A 22,505-nucleotide genomic window follows, 5' to 3' on the forward strand; every position below is an offset into this window, starting at 1 on the left:
GCAGCAATAATTGCAGAGTTCAGCACCGACAGTCACTCTCGAAATTGCATTCAGCAACAGTGATGGACAAATATCCAGCATGCAGCTCATTGAAACTTTCTCCTCAGGTGAACCTGGTAATGTGTCACAAGGTTAGAATATTGAGAGAATCCTTCCCCACATTTACAGCAGGTGAACAGCCTCTCCCCAGGGTGAACTCAATGATGCGCATTTGGTGGAAATGGCTGAGAGAAACTCTTCCCAAAGTCTGAGCAGGTGAACAGCCTCTACCCAGTGTGAACTTGCTGGTGTCTCAGTAGATGAGATGACTGAGCAAATCCCTTCCCACACACTGAGCAGGTGAACGGCCTCTCCCCAGTGTGAACTTGCTGATGCCTCAGCAGATGAGATGACTGATTGAATCCCTTCCCACACACTGAGCAGGTGAACGACCTCTCCCCGGTGTGAACTGACTGGTGTCTCCGTAGGTGAAATAATAAAGTGAATCCTTTCCCACAGTCTGGGCAGGTGAACGGCTTCTCCCCAGTGTGAAATTGGTGGTGTCTATGAAGGTCGGCTGATCGAGCGAATCCCTTCCCACAGACTGAGCAAGTGAATGGTCTCTCTCCAGTGTGAACTCGCTGGTGTGCTATTAGGGTGGATGATCGAGTGAATCCCTTCCCACAGTCTGAGCAGGTGAACGGCCACTCCCCAGTGTGAACTCGCTGATGTGCCCGTAGCTGGGATGACTGAATGAATCCCTTCCCACATTCTGAGCAGGTGAATGGCTTCTCCCCAGTGTGAACTGACTGGTGCCTCCGTAGGTGAGATAATAAAGTGAATCCTTTCCCACAGTCTGGGCAGGTGAACGGCTTCTCCCCAGTGTGAAATTGGTGGTGTCTATGAAGGTCAGCTGATCGAGTGAATCCATTCCCACAGACTGAGCAGGTAAACGGTCTCTCCTCAGTGTGAAATTGCTGGTGTATCAGTAGGCTGGATGATTGAGTGAATCCCTTCCCACAGTCTGAGCAGGTGAACGGCCTCTCTCCAGTGTGAAGTCGCTGATGTATCTTCAGTTTAGATGATTTAATAAATCCCTTCCCACAGTCCGAGCAGGTGAACGGCCGCTCCCCGTTGTGAACTCGCTGATGTGCCAGTAGTTGGGATGACTGAATGAATCCCTTCCCACATTCTGAGCAGGTGAACGACCTCTCCCCAGTATGAACTGACTGGTGTCTCCGTAGTTGAGATAATAAAGTGAATCCTTTCCCACAGTCTGGGCAGGTGAACGGCTTCTCCCCAGTGTGAACTTGGTGGTGTCTATCAAGGTCAGCTGATCGAGTGAATCCCTTCCCACAGACTGAGCAGATGAACGGTCTCTCCCCAGTATGAAATTGCTGGTGTATCAGTAGACTGGATGATTGAGTGAATCCCTTCCCACAGTCTGAGCAGGTGAACGGCCTCTCTCCAGTGTGAACTCGCTGATGTATCTTCAGTTTAGATGATTTAATGAATCCCTTCCCACAGACTGAGCAGGTGAACGGCCGCTCCCCGGTGTGAACTCGCTGGTGAGCCATTACATCAGATGACTTAGTGAATCCCCCTGCACAAATTCAGCAGACAAACAGCCTCTGCCCAGGGTGAACTGACTGGCGTGTCCACAGGTCGGAAGACCGATTGAATCCCTTCTTACACACAGAACAGGTGAATGGCCTTGTCCAGTGTGAAATTGCTGATGTACCTTCAGCTGAGATGACTCAGTGAATCTATCCCTGTAGTCTGAGCAGGTGAATGGCCTCTCCCCTGTGTAAAATGATGGGCATGGCAGTCGGTCAACCCCTCCCCACAGTCTGAGCCGGAAGGATGATCGAGTGAATCCCTTGCTCCACTTCATAAATATCTGGACAGAGTCAACAAAGCTGGTGCATTGTGGTCGAGATTCCTGTAGATAAATTCCTTGTCATTTCTAACCTGTAAAAAGAGTTACAAAATCCATAAATGGGTGTAGGACAACATTTAAGATGAGATCACTTGAGTTGTCAAGGTGTGATCTGGTATCACACTGCTACAGTGAGGTTCAGCCCAAGTTGGAGACAGAAATCATCTTCTAACTGGGCACAGTGCTGGTATCTGGAGTGACCATCAAATTCTCAGATGCTCTTCCTGTCTCTATGAGAAAGGGGCATTTCTGCCATCTCCAATCTGTGACCTGGCTCAGTGTGACTTTCTCCATTGGTATTATTCCCGGTTCCCACTGAGCTGCATGGGTTCCTGGCCCCACAGTAACTGAAACACTCTCACACAAATAGCCAGCAGTGCATTCCACACACCCACCACTCTCTGTGTAAAAAACCTACCCCTGACATCCCCTCGGTATCTATTTGCAAGCACCTTTAAATTATGCCCCCTCATGTTAGCTATTTCAGCCCCGGGAAAGAAACCTCTGGCTCTCCACACGATTAATGCCCCTCATCATCTTATACATCTAAAAAAGGCTCTAAACATAAACAAGAAATTATACATTGCTTTGAGGATTTGTAAGAAGTATACAAAAATATGAGGGTATAGACAGTGTAAATACAAGCAGCTTTTTCCACTGTGGTTGGTTGGGATGACAACCAGAGGTCATGGGTAAGGGGGGGAAGGTGAAAATTAAACAGAAACATTTGGAAAAGCTCTTTACTGAAATGGTCGTGACAGTGTGGAATGAGATGTCAGCACAATTGGTGAATATGAGCTCGGTTTCACCATTTAGAAGAAGTCTGGATGGGAGCCTGGATGGTAGGGGTATGTAGGGCGATGGTCCCAGTGCAGGTAGTTACATTAGACAGCATAAATGTTTTTTCGGCATTGACCAGATGGGCCAAATAGCCTGTTTCTGTACTGAACCTCTCCTTGTTTGTATGACAGAGAAGCTGGACAAACTTGTTTGGCAGGGAAAACTGGTAGGTGTGACACCGGAACAGCAATGTTTGGAGTTTCCGGGAGCAATTCAGGAGCTGAGTGATCGATACATTCCAAAGAAGTGGAAGCATTGGAGACGCAGGAGGACACAACTGACACTTAAATGAAAAGCCAAAGCCAACATAAAAGTCAAAGAAAGGGCAAACAAAAGAGCAAAAACTTTTGGGAAGCTTTCAGAAACCAACAGAAGACGACTAAAAAAAAATCAAATGAGCTCAGGGCGTGGAATGATGATTAATGAGTCAGTCATTAATGAGTCTTGGTAGTACCCAACAGTCTGAGGCATTTAGAGGAACAAAATATCTGGGGCCTCAATATCTCCTAAAAGCCAAGATACCCTGTACCAGTTATCTTTCAACTTTTATTTTGACAGGCACATACAAACTAGACACCCTCAAAACTTCACTTCTGAAGGCCTCCCACTTACAAAGTGCACCTTTACCAGAAAACAGCCTGTCCCAAACCACACTGGTCAGATCCTTTCTGACACCTTCAGAATTGACCTTCCTCCAATTTAGAATCTCAACCCATGATCCAGATCTCTCTTTTTCCATCTATATTTTGAATTTCATGGCATCATGATCACTAATTTCTGTCACCAACCCTAATCATTTCCTAACAGCTTATTTCACACTTCTACGTCGGGAATTCTATGAACTGATTAAGGGTACATTTGACAAACTCTACCCAATCTGGTCCTTTTACAGTATGGGAGTCCCAGTCAATATGTGGAAAGTTAAAATCACTTACTGAATCAACCTTTGTTTCTTGGCATGGTCTGCAATCTCTCTACAAATTTGTTCCTCTAAATCCCTCAGACTGTTGGGTGCAACCAAGTCCTAAAAATGGCTACAATATCATAATTCCCTGTCCTGAGCTCATCTGGCTTTCCTACGATGCTTCTTGCATTGTGATATACACAGCTCACCACATTCATCGCACCATGCTCAACCATTTGATTGCTGACTCTGTCTGAGGTCTGAACAACATCTGACTGGTGTCAAGAAAACAAACTCTCCCTCATTGTCACAAAAACAAAGGAGCTGATAGTGGACGACAGGAGGAATGAAGACAGGCTAACCCCTATTGACATCAATGGATCTGGGGTTGAGAGGGTGAACTGCTTTAAGTTCCTCGGCATAAACATCACCGAGGATCTCACATGGTCTGTGCGCACCGGCTGTGTTGCGAAAAGAGCACAACAGCACCTCTTTCAACTCAGATGGTTGAAGATCTGGGATGGGGCCACAAATCCTAAGAACTTTTCACAGGAACACAATTGAGAGCATCCTGACTGGCTGCATCACTGCCTGGTATGGGAACTGTACTTCCATTAATCGCAGGAACCTGCAGAGAGTGGTGTGGACAGCCCAGCACATCTGTAGATGTGAACTTCCCACTATTCAGGATATTTACAGAGACAGGTGTGTAAAAAGGGCCCAAAGGATATTGAGGACCCAATTCACCACAACCACAAACTGTTCCTGCTGCTACCATCCAGGAAACGGTACCACAGCAAAAGGACCAACAGGCTCCGGGACATCATCTTCCACCAGGCCATCAGACTGATTAATTCATGCTGATACAATTGCATTTCTATGTTATATTGACTGTCCTCTGTACAAACTATTTATTCTAAATTACTGTAAATTCCACATTGCACATTTAGATGGGGACATAATGTAAATATTTCTACTCCTCATGTATATGAAGGATGTATGTAATAAAGTCAATTCACCCTCTCCACTATCTGTTCTGTCATTCTGGCTCCCATTCCCCCAACAACTTATTTTAACCACATCACCCTCTCCCCACACTAGCACTAGCAAGCCTCACCACTGGGATATTAGTCCCCTCTTGTTCTGTTCCCCTCACTAACGAATCCCCTCTCACCCCTTTGACTTTCCTCTGCCAGGTAATCCCCCCAACAGTTTCTAAAGTGGATCCACCTGTTGTTGTGTGGGATGGCCACAAGAGTACTCTGCGATGGTGATTTAACCTCATTCCCCTTCCCGACTCTCACCCAGTTTCCCGTGTCCCGCACCTTGGGTGTAACTCACCTTTCTTCATGTCATATCTATCACCCCCTACAACTCCCAGCTGATCCAGAATTCATCCATTTCAAGTTCCCACTCTGTAAAGTGCAGGGTTACAAGCTGCAGCTGGATGCACATCTTGTAGGTGAGGGCATCAAGGACACTGGAGGTCTCCCCACCTTCTCACCAATGTACCCTCTAATTTGTAATGACCAGTGTGCACATAAATCCTGTATTGTGCATTCTTTTATCCAGTGACAACATGTGCACAGTGAATTTTATATAGAGAGGTATTTATTTTAACAGCTAGCAAAGCACTGTCGATAAGAACTTTGATCTCCTCTGGGTTCGATGGAGTTCATCTGCACTCTCACACAACCGATATAGCAGGCCTGTAATGGGTAACGAAGGATTTTCCCACCACAGCTTTTGCATATTGTCCATATGTGGTGTGCTTGCTGAATTATGCTTTAAAAAGTCAGATTTCCAAATACCACTCCACTTCGTCACACCTGTAAATTCTCCAGTAACTCTTGCATCACCACAATAGACACAGGTAACACCAGTTTCCATATTCAACATAAATATTTCCCCGAACCCTCCTGAGGAATTGAGCATATATGAAAAAAAATATTTTGAACCTATGTAACCTCTATCTAAAAGAATAATTGGGACCGAACAGGAATTTTTGAACTGAAGTAAACTCTGCCTTCAGTGGTTAGCTAAGACAAGCTTAATAACAGTTCTCTGCGGCTTGCAGAGAGACACACAGACAGCTGATAACATTATACATTGTACCGTCACTTCAGAAAAGGAAGAATCGATAAATTGTACATCGTACTCTCGTTTGTCTGGGGGAAAGGAGGACTCAATGATACAGACAGGACTGAACATCTGACTGTAATTAAGTCACAGCCTTGCAAAGAGAATAACTGATAAGGACTGGACAGTACATCCATCTGTAAATAAAACTTTGATTTCGCGAACTCTCTTATCTAACTAATTAAATTTTGCACCAACAGACTTGTTGGGTGTACCAATTCAAATAACATCTTGCAAGAGTAATGTATGGGGCTTACTATGTGTAAATATACAGCTGTAACCTGACTAAGTCAGTCCACTTGTCAGATGGTGGCAGTGCTTACGTGCCTTCCCTTTGACAACTGGGTCTCAATCTCCCGCAGGAAAATGCACAATAAACTGTGGTGACGATAAGAAGCCGGTCTCCCGTGTTTTATTCAGATTCAAAGTTAACATTTGGCGTCACAAAAAGGATCCCAATATAGGGAGTACCAAGCAGACGGGCTGAGTAAGCGGCTGGACCACTCTGGGGACTGCGGAGACCGACCAGGCGCCCAATAGGTATTTTACCTTTTGTCTCTCTCTGTTCGTTCCTTTGGAGGAACAGTCCCTCGCCCGAGGCTGATGGCATACGTTGACGGGATCGGGAAAGAATCTGTCAGGAGGCTCGTATAAGGAAGGCAAAGTTTTACTTAGTGGGCAGGAGGTATTACCTGGTAAACTTTACTCAGTGGACAGGAGGTAGACTTGCCGGGTAAATTTATCAATTGAGCAGGAGATGCCAGCCGGGTAAAGTAATGAATTGGGCAGGATGTGCCGGCCGGGTAAGTTTATCTGATTGTTACTTGAGCAGGAGGCGTTGTGCCGGGTAAATTACTCAGAGAACACGGGTCAACTGCAGTCGATTGATACGCTTGGAACAGGAGCAGACCCACACAATGTGTGTGAGAGGTTTCCAGACAAGGAAAAAGATTTGCGAATGTTGACTGCAGTGCTCAGTAAGCAGTTGGGGGACAAAATGTGGCCACTGGGATCGTCTGCAGTACACATTTACCTCATGAGAACAAGCAGTAAATTAGATATGGCACAACAACTGTGGAAAGAAGTGGAAATTGTTGAAAAGGGAATGGAAGGAAAAGGCAGATGTAAAGTGGAACAGTATATTATTAGCAAGTTGGAGGAATAATGCATGTGACAAAGGAATAGAGTTATGTACTGCAGAAGAAACACCAAAGGTTGGGAGACACTAAAAGTGGAGCGTGAGTGGGAGGATGGGAGCTGAAAACAAGAGCAGGAAAACAGCGTAAGCAAACCAAGGCCTAGATAGGAGATAAGGGCAGGAACGTCAGTCTGAAGTTCAGGGGATGCCTCTGAGGAGGAGTGCAAACTGTGGTCCCAGATGGCATGCCAGAAAGACCCCAACCTAGGTTTTTGGATCACCCCAGCGGGACAGGTTTGTGTTCCTACACAGTTCTTATCAATATTGGTCAATTATATACATAATTGTAGACACCTGGAAAAGGAGGGAATAGTTGGTAACCTGTACCCTGCACACCGGGTACGACTCCCGTACCAGATGGACCTTTTTCGTGTCTACAAGTTGATTTTATTGAATTGCCTAGAGCATATTGCTATAGATACTGCTTAATTATAGATGTGTTTAGTAGCTAGACTGAAGCTATTCCAGCTACCAATAATACTGCTTTGACTGCTGTGAAGGTATTATTATGGGAAATAATTCCTAGGTACGGCCTGCCAGAGATGCTGAGCTCTGACAATGACCCACACTTTGTGGTGAAACTTAACGAAAGGGTATGTAACGAACTAGCTATGAAGCGACAATTCCACTGTGTACACCACCCACAGGCCGCTGCCGTAGTAGAAAGAGCCAATGGCACTCTGAAGAGTAAATTGGCCAAACTAACAGCAGAGACTGGACCCACTTGGTTGAAGGTCCTACTGTTGGCCCTGTTCCACATGAGGGTGACTCCACAGGGGAAAACAGGGTCATCACCAGCTGAAATCACTTATGGACGGCCCATGAGGACACACTGGGGACCAAGACCTTGTGTACCATTGCTCCCAGAAAGTCTACCAGCAAAATTAGATGTGCATACTCTAGTGGAAGAGATGGGGAAATATATATGCCAACTAACCAAAATTTTCCAAGCATTACATTCACAGCTACGACAGGCTTAGAAGGAAGAGAACTACCCTGCAGAGAGGAGTGACTATCCCACCATAGAACCTGGGGATTTTGTCCTGATGAAGAACTGGGATCGAGGGAATCTCAGACCTCGGTGGAGAGGACCACATCAGGAGTTACTGACCACTCCCACGGCTGTGAAACTGAAGGAGCAATCTCGGTGGATAAATCGAACAGACTGCAAACATGTTACTGAAGGAACTGAGTAGAAGGACTCTCTCGGACTAAAGGAAAATGTATTGGTTGATAGTGGTATCCGTGTTTATGTCTTTGAGTGGGCTCACCCCAGCATCCGGGGGCCCCCGTTTTAACACCTTTCTGTCTCTCTATCACACCTATGCCAAACAGGTGGAACTAGGTGTCTGCTGGGTTTGTGTCACAATTCCGCAGCATGGTAAAACTACGATTACAATGTCAGTAATCCCGCTCAACCAGAGTGAGGAACACTCAGCCTGGCTTTTCTCAAGTAACACCCGGGGAAGTGAGATGAGGAACTGTGGTCCAGTCAGAGATGACCATGGCTGTCAGTGTTTTGAGGGATGGTATCTCAGGCCCCCACTAAATGGAAATTCCTATACTGGGAAACATGCATCCTGGCCATACTTGCAGGTGGCCAGCAGTGGAGAAGAATAACTGAGACTGAGCGATTTTGGATAATCACTTTTCTCTTCTATGGAGTAGCCAGGAATTCACGAGAGATGATCAATTTGGCTACAGCACTTGAGGAGCTGGCCACAATACTGCAGGGGCCCTGACAGAAACACAGGCCCAAGTAACAGAAATATCTACTGAAATGACTGCAATCCGGCAAACCGTCCTACAGAATCTTATGGCTTCAGATTTTATCCCAGCTGAGAAAGGGGGAACCTGTGCTATTATTGACACAGAATGCTGCACCTATATCCCTGATGAGTCTACTAACATTACACCCCTCTCCGAGCACACTGCCGAGGAGACTGCAGCATTAAGAAAGTTGGACAGGATTTACATGGGGTCACCAAAGGGTCAAAATGATGGTCTTCGAAGGCCTGTTCACTCATATGTGGAGCATGATATTGCATTATGGCCTAATAGTTCTACATGTCATTGTTATAATTACTGTTGTACGCTGTTATTACCCACTGATATGTCAATGCTGTACTCGGTTGCTTTCTCTGTGAAAAATTACTGCTTTGTTGATCATGTAATGATCAAAAGGAGGGAATGATAAAGTATATAAAAGGGTTAACACGTTGTTAAACGATAGCAGCCTGTTTTTCTGAAAGAAACTGCTGATGATCAACAGATGTGCTGAGCCACGCTGAGCCATATTTTTTCTTGAGGGTGGCTAGCTGGGGTTTCAGGATGCTTATCTCCTTGTGCACTCATGCACAGAGATAGGACAGCTTCAGTCTGTTATGTGTGTGTAAGCCATTATGACTATTTTGTAATTTGTCTTTAGCAAATAACTTTGACTCCAGCCTGTCTTGTGTGGGGGGTATCTGGACGGATATATCTGTGGTGTAAGGGGAATTGTTAGTCAGTTAGTGGATTGGGCAGGAACAGTCATGGACTGTTCCTGTTTGAGCGAATAACTGAATAGCCCCGGGTGCTTGGAATAAAGAGTTTGTACTTATACGATCTCTGAGTGACTTTATCCGGATTCGACTTCCACAGAATGGGAGTGGTTTTAAAGGGCTGGGCTGCTGGAAGCACATTACCAGACCTGGAGTGATTGCAGCTGGGTCTGACAGAGGCATAACTGGTTCTTCTGGGAACATTCAGTCTCACCCCAACTATTTCCTACCATCCTTTGTACAAGTATGCAATGTCTAAAGGACCAGTGTTTGAGTAAATGAGACTCACCAAACTTTCCCCTGACTGAATCACTGGATTCTCCGAGTCAGATGGGTCCTCTCCAGCTGATACTCTCAACCCTCGGGCTGATTCACTTGTTGCTGTTCCCTCATCTTCAGTCGTGGTTTGCTTCCAGTTGGGGTTTTTCTTCCAATAAATCTCTCAGCGCAGGTCTAACGTGAAAGATAATGAAGCACAATAACAATAAAAAGGAGTAAAAAACATTTCTGCTTAATGTTACTAAGAACAAAACTCACTGAAATTTAAACATTGAAGGCAGATATAATGATCTCAGCGAACAATCTATTATTGTCCCTCACACGTCACAAAACGATGTGGGATAAGAACAACCCATCATTCAGTCATGGTAAGACATAAGTCACAGGAACAGAATTAAGTGATTCGATCCATCTGGTCTGCCTCACCACTCAACCATGGCTGATTTTTATTCCAACACCATATTCCTGCCTTCCTCCTGTAACCCCAAAGTTACTTAGCAATTATGAATATATTAATCTCTGTCAAAAATATACCCAAATGGCAGCCTCAGCCAAAATCTGTGGCAACAAATCCTACAGATTGGACATCTTTTGGCCAAAACATTTTTCTCATGTCAGTTTTAAAGGGAAGCATCTTTATTCTGAGACTGTGCTGTCACATCACAGACTCTCCGTCTAATGGAAACATCCTCTCCATGTCCACTGTATCCAGGCTTTTCAGCTTTCAAGAGGTTTACTTGACCATACATCTCTCCACCACCCCAACTGTCCCTCTGAACTCCATCCAGCACAGGCCCAGAACCAAGAAATTCTCCTCATACATAATGCCGATCATTCCTGAGATTATTCTTGTAAACCTTGTTTGCAACAACTGTACAAACACATTTCCAGGAATAATAGACAAATTGGTACCAGGATAATTTAGGGGGAAATGTTGTGCTTTCTTTACTGTTTTACTGTTACATACCTTGTGGGCATCTTGTGACTGTCTTATGACCATGAAGTAATGGAGTATCTTGTGAGCATGATGTAATTGCGTTGTGATGGTGGGGTCAAGTAATTTTCCCGCCAGTGTGAGGTCATGTGATGACCTGTTCCAACAGGTATACATGGGGAAACCCCTGTTGTTACGGAGTTAGTTCGTCAGTTTTGGTTCGTCAGTTACTCAGTCAGTTAGTTTTGCTGCGTAATCATCTCATGACGTAGTTTCGTTTCAAAGCAAAGTTTTACTTTCTATCTTAAGGTAAAAACGTTGTGCTGGCAGTTTCGCCAATCGCTGCCGGGTTTTGTTTGTTTACCTTTGCAGTCTAGTGTCGGAGAGTGAAGACCTTTACCAAACTACAGGAACCTGAAGGATTGAGTAAAGGTTGTGTCATTTGGCAGTTTCATAAAAGATCGACCTTATTGAATCTTCATTCAGAATTAGTGATCTGCATCTGAGATAACCCCTGCAAGCTTGGGAAAGGTTTGTGCAGTGTTCAGCATCCAGAAAAAGGTCAGTTCCTTTAATCCGTTTTATTTCCTTTGACGTGAATCCTTTGGACAGAATCAGCAGTAACGTCACATCTTTGAAGAAATCCGTTTCCAGAGAAGTCTCTCCTTATTGACTGCGTAAATCACTTGGACTTTCAAATTTACCACTTTAAGACTGTGTTCGAATTTACCTCTTTAAGAACTGTTCCAGAGTTTGGCTGTTTGTTAAATTGCCATATAGCAGTTAACTTCCGGTTAAGTTAGTCGTTAGTTTACTTTTCACTATTGTTAAGCAGAGTTTAATAAATATTTAAGTTTGTTTATAAAACCTGACTCAATTCTATATTCATAGTTGCCGACCACGTAACACTACGATCACAAAACAAGCCATTTCCATTTCCAAGTGAAACCAGGTTTATTTCAGGAAATATAAACCAGTCCAGGGTGAATGTAATAAAAGGAAACTAGAATTACCAGAAACACTCAGCAGGTAAGGAATAGCTGTGGGGACAGGAACACACTTTACAATTCAGGTTAATAACGTTTCATCAGAATGACTTCAAACATTTTCAGTTTTTAGTGCCAATCTCCAGCAACTTGAGATTCTGTCTGATTTCCACCGAGTGACAGACAGGGGGGATTTCCAAACACAGTTTGAACACCAAACTCATGGGTCTATTTCTACTGCTGTAAACACGGAATAGTCCATTTACTCATAGCCTCTCCTCAGATTAGCAGTCATTGCTTCCAAAGGAACTCCAGAAATAAACATCTGATCCCAGACCAGAAATACTCGCTCAACGCCTCATAAACCCAAGCAGCTCGATCCCCGGGTCCATTTTACCTGGAGCAAAAACTGTGATACCCCAGGATCCAACCTCACACAGCTGAACCTGCCACTCACTGACCCTGAAAATCTCACACATCACCCCCGCAACTCAGACTGGGTAGTGCAATCTGGGATTTCCACACAACCAATGTCCAGCTGCTCGAAATTTCTGCTTCATTGCAGAAGGACGATCATCCTGCCCCATCTGTAGAAGCACTAACCAAAGTCAAAACCGAAACAGTGACAGTTCCATATGCCTGGAATGTAGATCACAGGACTCTCCCAGTACTCTTTGCTGCCAGGAAAATGCTGCAGTGTGTCAGCCAGTCACAGTTCAAAAACCAGCATCTCCACACCAATGCACAACACAACTGGTACCTGATGACCCTCTGGCATTCCAGCTAACAAAAACTGATTCTGGAAATAACTCAGCAAGGCCAAAGGTGCAAAAGAACACTTCACAATAACAACAAGGGTTAGAAGAAAAATTGCTGATATACAACATTGAGGAGGTGGGACACAGGGTGACCGAGGTTGACCCAGATGGTTGATGTATATCGCTGAAGCAGGGCATGGGGGGTGGGGTGGGGTGAGGAGACTGGACAGAGGTTGAACAAGATGGGCAGAGATGAGCACATGGCACCAGGTGGGAGAAGGGATCAAAGACAATCATTGATGATCCTCCAGCAATACACAGATACTGAATTAATAGTACATACTACTGTATAAAAGATCCTAAAATGACAAAGTTAGAACAAACAACAAGAAATTTGCCACATATACTTTGACCCTCACCAAATTTTTATCAACACACCATAGAAAGTTTCTCATCCGGACACTTCACACATTTCCATGGTAACTACTCTACCCGTAACTGTGATGAACTCCAGAGACCTTTGGATACAGATCAGCACATCACAGAAACCATTCTGCCCCCTAGACTTCCCAGTCCCTCGGTAAAGCAGGCAGTGAAATCAAAGATCCCCACGACCTGGGACGTTCTCCTTTCTCACCCACCCCAATCGGGGAGAAGTCTACAGCCGAAAGCTCAGGGACAAATGTGAGGAGCCTCAGGAAGCGAGGCGAGTTGGGGGAAGTTAACGGGACTCAGTGGTCAACATTAGATTTCCCCAACACAACATAGAGGAAACATAGAACATAGAATAGTACAGCACATTACAGGCCCTTCGGCCCACAATGTTGTGCCGACCCTCAAACCCTGCCTCCCATATAACCCCCCACCTTAAATTCCTCCATATACCTGTCTAGTAGTCTCTTAAACTTCACTGGTGTATCTGCCTCCACCACTGACTCAGGCAGTGCATTCCACACACCAACCACTCTCTGAGTAAAAATCCTTCCTCTAATATCCCCCTTGAACTTCCCACCTGTTACCTTAAAGCCATGTACTCTTGTATTGTGCAATGGTGCCCTGGCTATCCACTCTATCTATTCCTCTTATTATCTTGTACACCTCTATCATGTCTCCTTTCATCCTCCTTCTTTCCAAAGAGTAAAGCTCTAGCTCCCTTAATATCCGATCATAATCCATACTCTCTAAACCAGGCAGCATCATGGTAAATCTCCTCTGTACCCTTTCCAATGCTTCCACATTCTTCCTATAGTGAGGCGACCAGAAATGGACACAGTACTCCAAGTGTGGCCTAACCAGAGTTTTATACAGCTGCATCATTACATTGCGATTCTTAAACTCTATTCCTTGACTTATGAAAGCTAACATCCCATAAGCTTTCTTAACTACCCTATCTACCTGTGAGGCAACTTTCAGGGATCTGTGGACATGTACCCCCAGATCCCTCTGCTCCTCCACACTACCAAGTATCCTGCCAGTTACTTTGCACTCTGCCTTGGAGTTTGTCCTTCCAAAGTGTACCACCTCACACTTCTCCGGGTTGAACTCCATCTGTCACTTCTCAGCCCACTTCTGCATCCTATCAATGTCTCTCTGCAATCTTTGACAATCCTCTACACTATTTACAACACCATCAACCTTTGTGTTGCCGGCAAACTTGCCAACCCACCCTTCTACCCCCACATCCATGTCATTAATAAAAATCATGAAAAGTAGAGATCCCTGAACAGATCCTTGTGGGACACCACTAGACACAATCCTCCAATCTGAATGTACTCCCTCCACCACAACCCTCTGCCTTCTGCAGGCAAGCCAATTCTGCATCCACCTGGCCAAACTTCCCTGCATCCCATGCCTTCTAACTTTCTGAATAAGCCTACCGTGTGGAACCTTGTCAAATGCCTTACTAAAATCCATGTAGATCACATCCACTGCACTACCCTCATCTATATGCCTGGCCACCTCCTCAGAGAACTCTATCAGGGTTGTTAGACACGATCTGCCTTTCACAAAGCCATGCTGACTGTCCCTGATCAGACCGTGATTCTTGAAATGCCCAGGGATCCTATCTCTAAGAATCTTTTCCAACAGCTTTCCCACCACAGATATAAGGCTCACTGGTCTATAATTACCTGGACTATCCCTACTACCCTTTTTGAACAATGGGACAACATCCGCCTCCCTTCAATCCACCGGTACCATTCCTGTGGACAACGAGGACATAAAGATCCTAGCTAGAGGCTCAGCAATCTCTTCCCTCGCCTCGTGCAGCAGCCTGGGAAATATTCTGTCAGGCCCCAGGGACTTACCCATCCTAATGTATTCTAACAACTCCAACACTTCCTCTCCCTTAATATCAACATGCTCCAGAACATCAACCTCACTCATATTGTCCTCACCATCATCAAGTTCCCTCTCATTGGTGACTACCGAAGAGAAGTATTCATTGAGGACCTCACTCACTTCCACAGCCTCCAGGCACATCTTCCCACCTTTATCTCTAATCGGTCCTACCTTCACTCCTGACATCCTTTTGTTCTTCACATAATTGAAGAATGCCTTGGGGTTTTCCTTTACCCTACTCGCCAAGGCGTTCTCAGGCCCCCTTCTTGCTCTTCTCAGCCCCTTCTTAAGCTCCTTTCTTGCTTCCCAATATTCCTCAATAGACCCATCTGATCCTTGCTTCCCAAACCTCATGTATGCTGCCTTCTTCCACCTGACTAGATTTTCCACCTCACTTGTCAGCCATGTTTCCTTCACCCTACCATTCTTTCTCTTCCTCACCGGGACAGATTTATTCCTAACGTCCTGCAAGAGATCTCTAAACATCAACCACATGTCCATAGTATATTTCCCTGCAAAAATATTATCCCAATTCACACCCACAGGTGTGAGCTTTATAGCCTCATAACTTGCCCTTCCCCAATTAAAAATTTTGCTGTCCTCTCTGATGGTATCCTTTTCCATGATAATGCTAAAGGCCAGGGAGCGGTGGTCACTGTCCCCTAGATGCTCACCCACTGGGAGATCTGTGACCTGACCCGGTTCATTACCTAGTACTAGATCTAGTATGGCATTCCCCCTAGTCGGCCTGTCCACATACTGTGACAGGAATCCGTCCTGGGCACACTTAACAAACTCTGCCCCATCTAAACCCTTGGAACTAATCAGGTGCCAATCAATATTGGGGAAGTTAAAGTCACCCATGATAACAACCCTGTTATTTTTGCACCTTTCCAGAATCTGCCCCTCAATCTGCTCCTCTGCATCTCTGCTGCTACCAGGGGGTCCCGGAGAATCGCCACCCATCGGGAGTGTGAGCACACACCACGTGACCTTGCGTCACAAAGCGGAGGGCGGGGCTAAATAGCCTCACGTGACCTGCTGACGGGACTTCCGTTTCAATTCTGCGGAAATAGACAGCCTGGGCTCCTGGTTTGGGCCGTTCAATGCAGATTAAGTGAAGTCGCCACGTTTCTGACGAGCCCAGATAACTGGGTACTAAATGAGTAATTGGCCCGCCGTTCAGGGCTGACGGCCAACATCAGATCTCCCCGCTCGGGATCGGTCTCAATACTCACCGATGGGAAAGTGATATCTTCGGCCCGCAGACAGTGATCCCGACCCCCGGCTCCCCGACCTGGGAGGCGATCGTCCCTTCCCGATCCCGCAGACAACCCGCTTCAGTACTGAGCGGAAAGGCAAACACCGTCCGTCTGGCGACAGTGAGCATGCGCGGAGAGATTATTGCGTCATCCGGAGGGCGGGGCCTCGGGAAAAGACGCGCTGCTGCCCGTCTGCGGTTAAATGGGCGGGGCGAACAGGATCACGTGACCGGTGGGGTCCCACAACCCAGGGAGAGACTCCAGCGACCCGCCCGCCACTCTGTGTTATGTACCGGCAGCGATAGACCACAAACTCAGTCTGTATTAGTATAAACTACTATCTGTATTAGTATAGAGACAATTAAACAAACTACTCTTCTAAACAGAAGTTAACAGTGTTATGCGTTTGTAGCTGCAAAAATGTCAAGTTTAGGAACAGTTCTGAAAGTTTCACAATGGCAAGTTTCAGTTTTCCACGGAATGGGGAAACTTGTAAATCCACATTAAAATGCAACGAGGAAGTAATCACAAAGAATTTCGCAGGTTCTACACTGGGAAAACGAAATACAAATCACAGAAGATTTTCAGTTGTCGAACCGTATTCCAAAGTGTGTGTGTGTGTGTGTGTGTGTCTCTCTCTCTCTCTCTCTCTCCCCCCTCCCTCGTCCTCTCTTTCTCTGTCTCCTCTCTCCCTCTCTATGAGACTGACAGCTCCAGCAGTGTACTGACGTCATACTCCCGCCTCCTGCAGCCTCTCTTAAAGTAACACCCACAGCAAAATGAAACCTCTGATCTCGTAACACTTGCCCCTCACATCTCCTCTCACTCTAAATGTATTAGACATTTCAACCCCCAGGAAAAATATGTCATCTGTCCGCTCTATCTATTCCTCTTGTAATCTTATAAATGTCCATCCAGTCTCACCCCAGCCTGCGCCGCTCTGGAGAAAACAACACAAGTTTGTCCAGCCTCTCGTTACAGCTCTCTCAACCACCCGATCAATCTGTGCAGTCTCTTTCAGGGAGCTGTGAACTTGGATCCAAATCCCTCTGCTCATCGACACTGTTCAGGGACTTTCATTCAACAGTGTACTGTCCCTCTACATTCGACCTACCGAGCTGCCAAGATGATCATCACTAATCAAATCTCACTGAGTTTTCTCAGGTCCTATTAAATGTATTCCCAAGTGCACAAGTATGAGAAGGTACAGGGACAGAGAAACACCCAATCCCCCACCGGGGAAGAGATACAAAATCCTTAAAGTGCGTACCACCAGGCTCATGGACAGCTTCCTGTCTGCGGTTGTAAGCCAAATGAATGGTCTCCAGTCCAATAAAATGGACTCGAACTCACAATGTAACTGGACGTGACCCTGCCCCATATGTCCATCTGCACTGCACTTTCTCTGCAGCCATAATGCTTTGTTACAGTTATTGTTTTGTCGTATATCAGCTCAATGTACTGTTGCAATGTATTGATCTGTGTGGATGGTAGGTCGGGCAAGATTTTCACTGTAGCTCAGTACGTGATAAGAATAAACAAATTCTCCATTTTAATTGTGTGGAAATATTAGACAGACTGAGCTTCTGCTTTGACCACAGAGGGAAACTTGACTCAACTGAGGAACACAAATAAATAGAAAAGGCTTCGATCTCGTATTACGATCTGCGGTAACTGGGATCAGGTGACCGGTGATGGGTCTCCCAGACCAATTATCAGAATCAGGTTTAATAGCACCGGCAGGTGTCATGTAATTTGTTGTCTCTGCGGCAGCAATAGAACCTAATTCATAGCAATAGATTTTAACCCCCTCTGTGGTGGGGATTTACAGACATTCACCACCCTCAGAATGGAGACATTTCCCGGACAGTCCACCCCCTTTTTCAGAGACTGGGATCCCTGGTTCAACCGGTAATAATGTGCATTTCAATGTGTTCACCTCTCAGTCCTCGATTCTCTAAATGAAAGGGTTATCGCATTTGATCTTTCTTCATATGATGACCCCACCACTCCAGGGATCAGTCTGGTGAATCTTCATTGCACTCTCTATAACAAATACTCTCTAACCTCTTTGTTAATCCTCTATGAAATTAATTTCCATCTTCTGCAGCCCCGTGTTGCCCCAACCACTCACCTCCCACCCCCGTCACTATTTCCACCTTCCCACCTCCCCCCTCACCTGGATCCACCTCTCACTCCCCAGTTCTTGCCCCATCCCCACCCCTCACCTCTTTTCTCTGACTATTTCCCGTCCACTCTCAGTCCAGAGGGAGGGCCTCGGCCCGAAATGTTGACGGTCCATTTCCCTCCACAGATGCTGCCCGACCCACTGAGTTCCTCCGGCAGTTTGTTCTTTCGTCTGTATGACCCGTGTTAGCGAGGGGAGTGGGATTTTACACCATATTCCAGGTATAGTCTCAACAAAACACAAATAATTGTCACTTTGCCCGGACCATTGGCCCCGCTTGCAGGGCAACAGTCTGCCGGTGTTTGCCCCCCAATGTGGTGAATCCCTCTGCTGGCCACCAACATGGGCTCAGACATTTCCACAGATGAACCCCTCCTGTCCCCACCGGGACAAACATCCTGTCCGCCCCCTCTCTGACCATCTTCATTCTTTCAATAAAATCCCCCTCTCCCTCCCCGGGGAACCGGCATCAAACCGACGGGCCGAGCGGTCTCCTCCTACCTCTCAGCGACACATCAGACTCCGGCCGCAGGAGACGCTTTACAAACGCCCCAACTTCCCTCGGAGGGAAATGGAAATAAATCAGAAAGCGGACATTTACTTCGGGATTTGTTTGGCTCTGAGGAAAGATCGGCGCCGAAGCGGGAGACGGCCTCTCGGCTGGTCCGCCTCTGCTATTGGTTATATACAAACCATAGGCTTGCTCTGCGGCTTGATATTCTAAATTGGAGATCTCTGGGGTACTCCAAACGCTACCTCCTCCCAGTCTGAAAACGACTCCCTCATCCAGCCACACAGTAGCGGCAGTTCATCGATCTCCAAAGAGAAAGCCTAATAACCTACTCCTGAGGGTCAATACAATTGCTGTCTCTGAGTTTACCTCCGTCAAATGCCAGGAGGGACATAGTAATCAATATGTCTCCAGTCGCAGCCGTGTAAATAAAATGTGATATTAGTAGGTGTGTGGCGGATGCCGAGAATGCGAAGGAGACAGACAAACTGAGCCAAGTCGCAGACTGATGAAGGGGAGGAATGATCCATTTTGATACAGAGAGGGAAGCAGAGAGTTTGATATTGTGCCTGATGCCAGAACTGTGTCCAGTTAGAAGATGAAGTCTTGTTCCTCCAAATTGTTTTGAGCTGTGACAGTGTTTTTAATCAGAAGACACCATGGAGACTAAAATTATCTGAGTTGAAATGCTGTCCACCCACTGACGTGCTTTGTAAACTTTTAACAGTGTAGAAAAGTCAAAGGATTTGTGTATGGGAATCACAAACACAACAGCACGTTAGTCCCGCTGTTTCTGTCAGTTCACCAGCGCTTGAATGTCGCCGATCCTTGAATGTGGAGACGGAGATGCTGGAGAAGACGGCGCCCCACTCGCTGCAAGGAGAGCCCGGTCACGTGTCCGTGTCCGTGATCTGATTGGATACATTGCCATGACGTTGATAGCAGTGTGATGTCATCCACTGGCTCTCATTTTGGAAGGGATTCAGTCGGACATCCCAGATACACCAACAGCTTCGCCCTGGGAAGCGGCCGTTCACCTGCTCCGTGTGTGCGAAGAGACTCATTCAGTTAACCCACCTTGTAATGCTCCGGTGAGTTCACAATAAATAGAGGCCACATTTCTGTCCGGAGTGAGCAAAGAGTTTTACTCAATCATCCCAGCTGCTGCAACACCAGCAACTTCACATCAGGGAGGAAGTTCAAATCCGCTCTGTGTTAAATGTTTAACAATCACGGTGACTGAACGCAGCTGTAGGTTCATGAGGGATTGTTACTGCCAGTTATTCTGCAGTTCTTGCGGCTGCTCATCGCACCCAGGACTGAACCCTGGTCACAGAGCATTGGAGGAGTCTGTTCTGCTGATGCTAACCTTAAACTAGATTGGTATTAACATCATGGATCTGTGAAAGATAAATCAGTTCTGTATCAAATCCCCTGTCAGAAGTACTTACTCTCTCTACCAAACTCACAGTTTATACTAGAGAGGCCGCTCGGCCCATCTGGACCCTGCCCATGTTTCTGTTCCACATCAGTATTTTAAAATCTATCCCTGCCGTTCCTCTCTCACCCTCCCTGTGCTGACAAGTTGCAACTAATCACCACTCCCTGGGAAAAGAGATTTCCCTTGAATTTCATAGAATCATAGAAATCTGCAGCACATTACAGGCTGTTCGGCCCACAGTGTTGTGCCGACCATGTAACCTACTCTGGAAACCGCCTCGAATTACCCTCACAGATAGCCCTCTATTTTTCTAAGCTCATAAAAGACTCAATTGCATCCGCCTCCACCACCGTCACCGGCAGTGCATTTCGTACACCCACCACACTTTATGGAAAAGCATTCCCTCTTACTTCTGTCTTGCAACTACTTCCAAACACCTTAACACTATGCCCCGAGTGTTAGCCATTTCAGTCCCGGGAACAAGCCTCTGGCTATTCCACGACCAATGCCTCTCAACATTTTATACACCTGTATGAATTCTCTGCATTGTTTTCTCCAGACTGAATAAGACGATGAGTTCCTTGTGGTTTTGACATTCCCCAGGGCTCTGGACTAAGGAGGTTAAACTCCTTCTTCCCTGCTCTTTCGAACGTTTTGGGACATTTTCACTCATTTCAAAGGACTGTCCTTCAGACAGCTGGGTTGTTGCAATGCACCTCCACAGTCTGACAGCAGACTAGCGAGTGAGTCTTCGATAGAGCAGGGTCAGAAGCCAGAGTCGCCAGCACGAATCAAGGCTTTGGGGCTCCAGAAAGAGATGGGGTCTGGAGTTTACAAGGAAGAGGAGGAATCAGACCATCATGATGTGGCTACAAATGAAAGATCAGAAACATTTGCGGACTGGTTGATTGAAAAAAAATCTAGTTATTTTCTGAAAAATACTGGAAGAATTCAGCAGATCAGGCAGCAAATGTGAAAGGGAATAAATAGACAACGTTCCGGCCGAGTCCCTTCAGCACGCCTAGAATATGTACTCCTCTCCTTAGTTGCTGCCTGAACTGCAGAGTTCCTCCAGCATTTTGTGTGTGTGCGTCTCTGTATTACCAGCAACAGCAGAATCTCTTCTATTTTATATCTGCATTTGTAAAGGATTGTACTTTGGCATTAGATACACGTTGATATTGAGTATATTGTTTATGGGAGCCGCTTTCTGCGTTAAAACAGTTGCTGAGTATTCTATATACACAAAAAAAAAGTGAGGTATGGACATGGAACCGGTGTTTGCAGAAACTGTTAATGGCACCGTGATTACCCATAAAGCCCTGCGATAAAACTTTCGCCGGCGCTGAAGCATTGATCAAATGCGCAGGCGTCAAGGTTGATGACGTCGGTGAATATCACGCATGCGCGCATATATTAGGCCTCGGGATCACGGCTGCGGGACCGGCTGCAGGTAAGCGGGTATCTCGGGGCGATGTTGTGACTCCGGATTCCGTGACCCGCAATCCCGGGACAGTCCTGCTCTCTTCCCTCTCTCTCAGCCCCACCATCCGTACACGGGCCCCGGGGAGCTTCCGGCTGATGAGGGAATGGGAACCGATGGGTCTCTCAGACAGAGCTGAGCTCCAGCTGTCTAAATGCAAGGATCGGGAACTCGGAGAAAGGGAACAAAATCTTTTACATCAGCTGTTGTGAAAATCACCTTTGTTCTGCCTCCAGTCACAAACAAGAGAAAATCTGCAGATGCTGGAAATCCGAGCAACACACACAAATTGCTGGAGGAACTCAGCATTAGTACTCTTTTCCATAGATGCTGCCTGGCCTGCTGAGTTCCCCCAGCATTTTGTGTCTGTTGCTTGTTCTACCTCCTCCTGTTCTGGACTTTTCTACCCGTGAGGTCATGTTTTTTTTATTTTTTTATTTTATTATTTTCTACAAGCTACAGCGTAGAAGAAAAAAAATCAATAGTGTAAATAGAGGGATCATTGCAATACAGACAAAAATAGCAATAATACATATCTTAACAAATGAGCAAGTCACCCATATTAAAAATGAAAAGTTAGAAAGGAAAGCTCCCAACCCACCCACGATCCAACTCCAAGCCAACCATTATAAGTATAAATATTTAAAAGGACATTTGAGATAAACTTCTATCACCCCAGAACTATATATTGTAGTAAAAAGAGAAATGAATGATAAAAAAAAAAGCAGCCTGCTAACTAAACAAAGAACGCTGGAAATGCAGGCTCTGACTATCAAGGGAA

At 45.9% G+C, this 22,505-nt stretch overlaps 1 protein-coding gene across 1 annotated transcript in view; it reads right to left on the bottom strand.

The window, feature by feature from the left end:
* LOC140208210 (uncharacterized) overlaps positions 1–16,241 on the bottom strand; it is a 61,175-nt gene extending 44,934 nt beyond the window's left edge. The window contains exons 1-3 of the mRNA XM_072276720.1: positions 16,078–16,241; positions 9,832–9,995; positions 1,394–1,950 (exon numbers count right to left, since the gene is read on the bottom strand). Coding sequence (XP_072132821.1) covers positions 1,394–1,556 — 163 coding nt within the window. The 5' untranslated portion in view covers positions 1,557–1,950; positions 9,832–9,995; positions 16,078–16,241. The remainder of the gene's footprint in view (positions 1–1,393; positions 1,951–9,831; positions 9,996–16,077) is intronic.
* Positions 16,242–22,505: the final 6,264 nt, after the last annotated feature.

The sequence above is a fragment of the Mobula birostris genome, chromosome 13, assembly GCF_030028105.1.
Source record: "Mobula birostris isolate sMobBir1 chromosome 13, sMobBir1.hap1, whole genome shotgun sequence".
NCBI lineage: Eukaryota > Metazoa > Chordata > Chondrichthyes > Myliobatiformes > Myliobatidae > Mobula > Mobula birostris.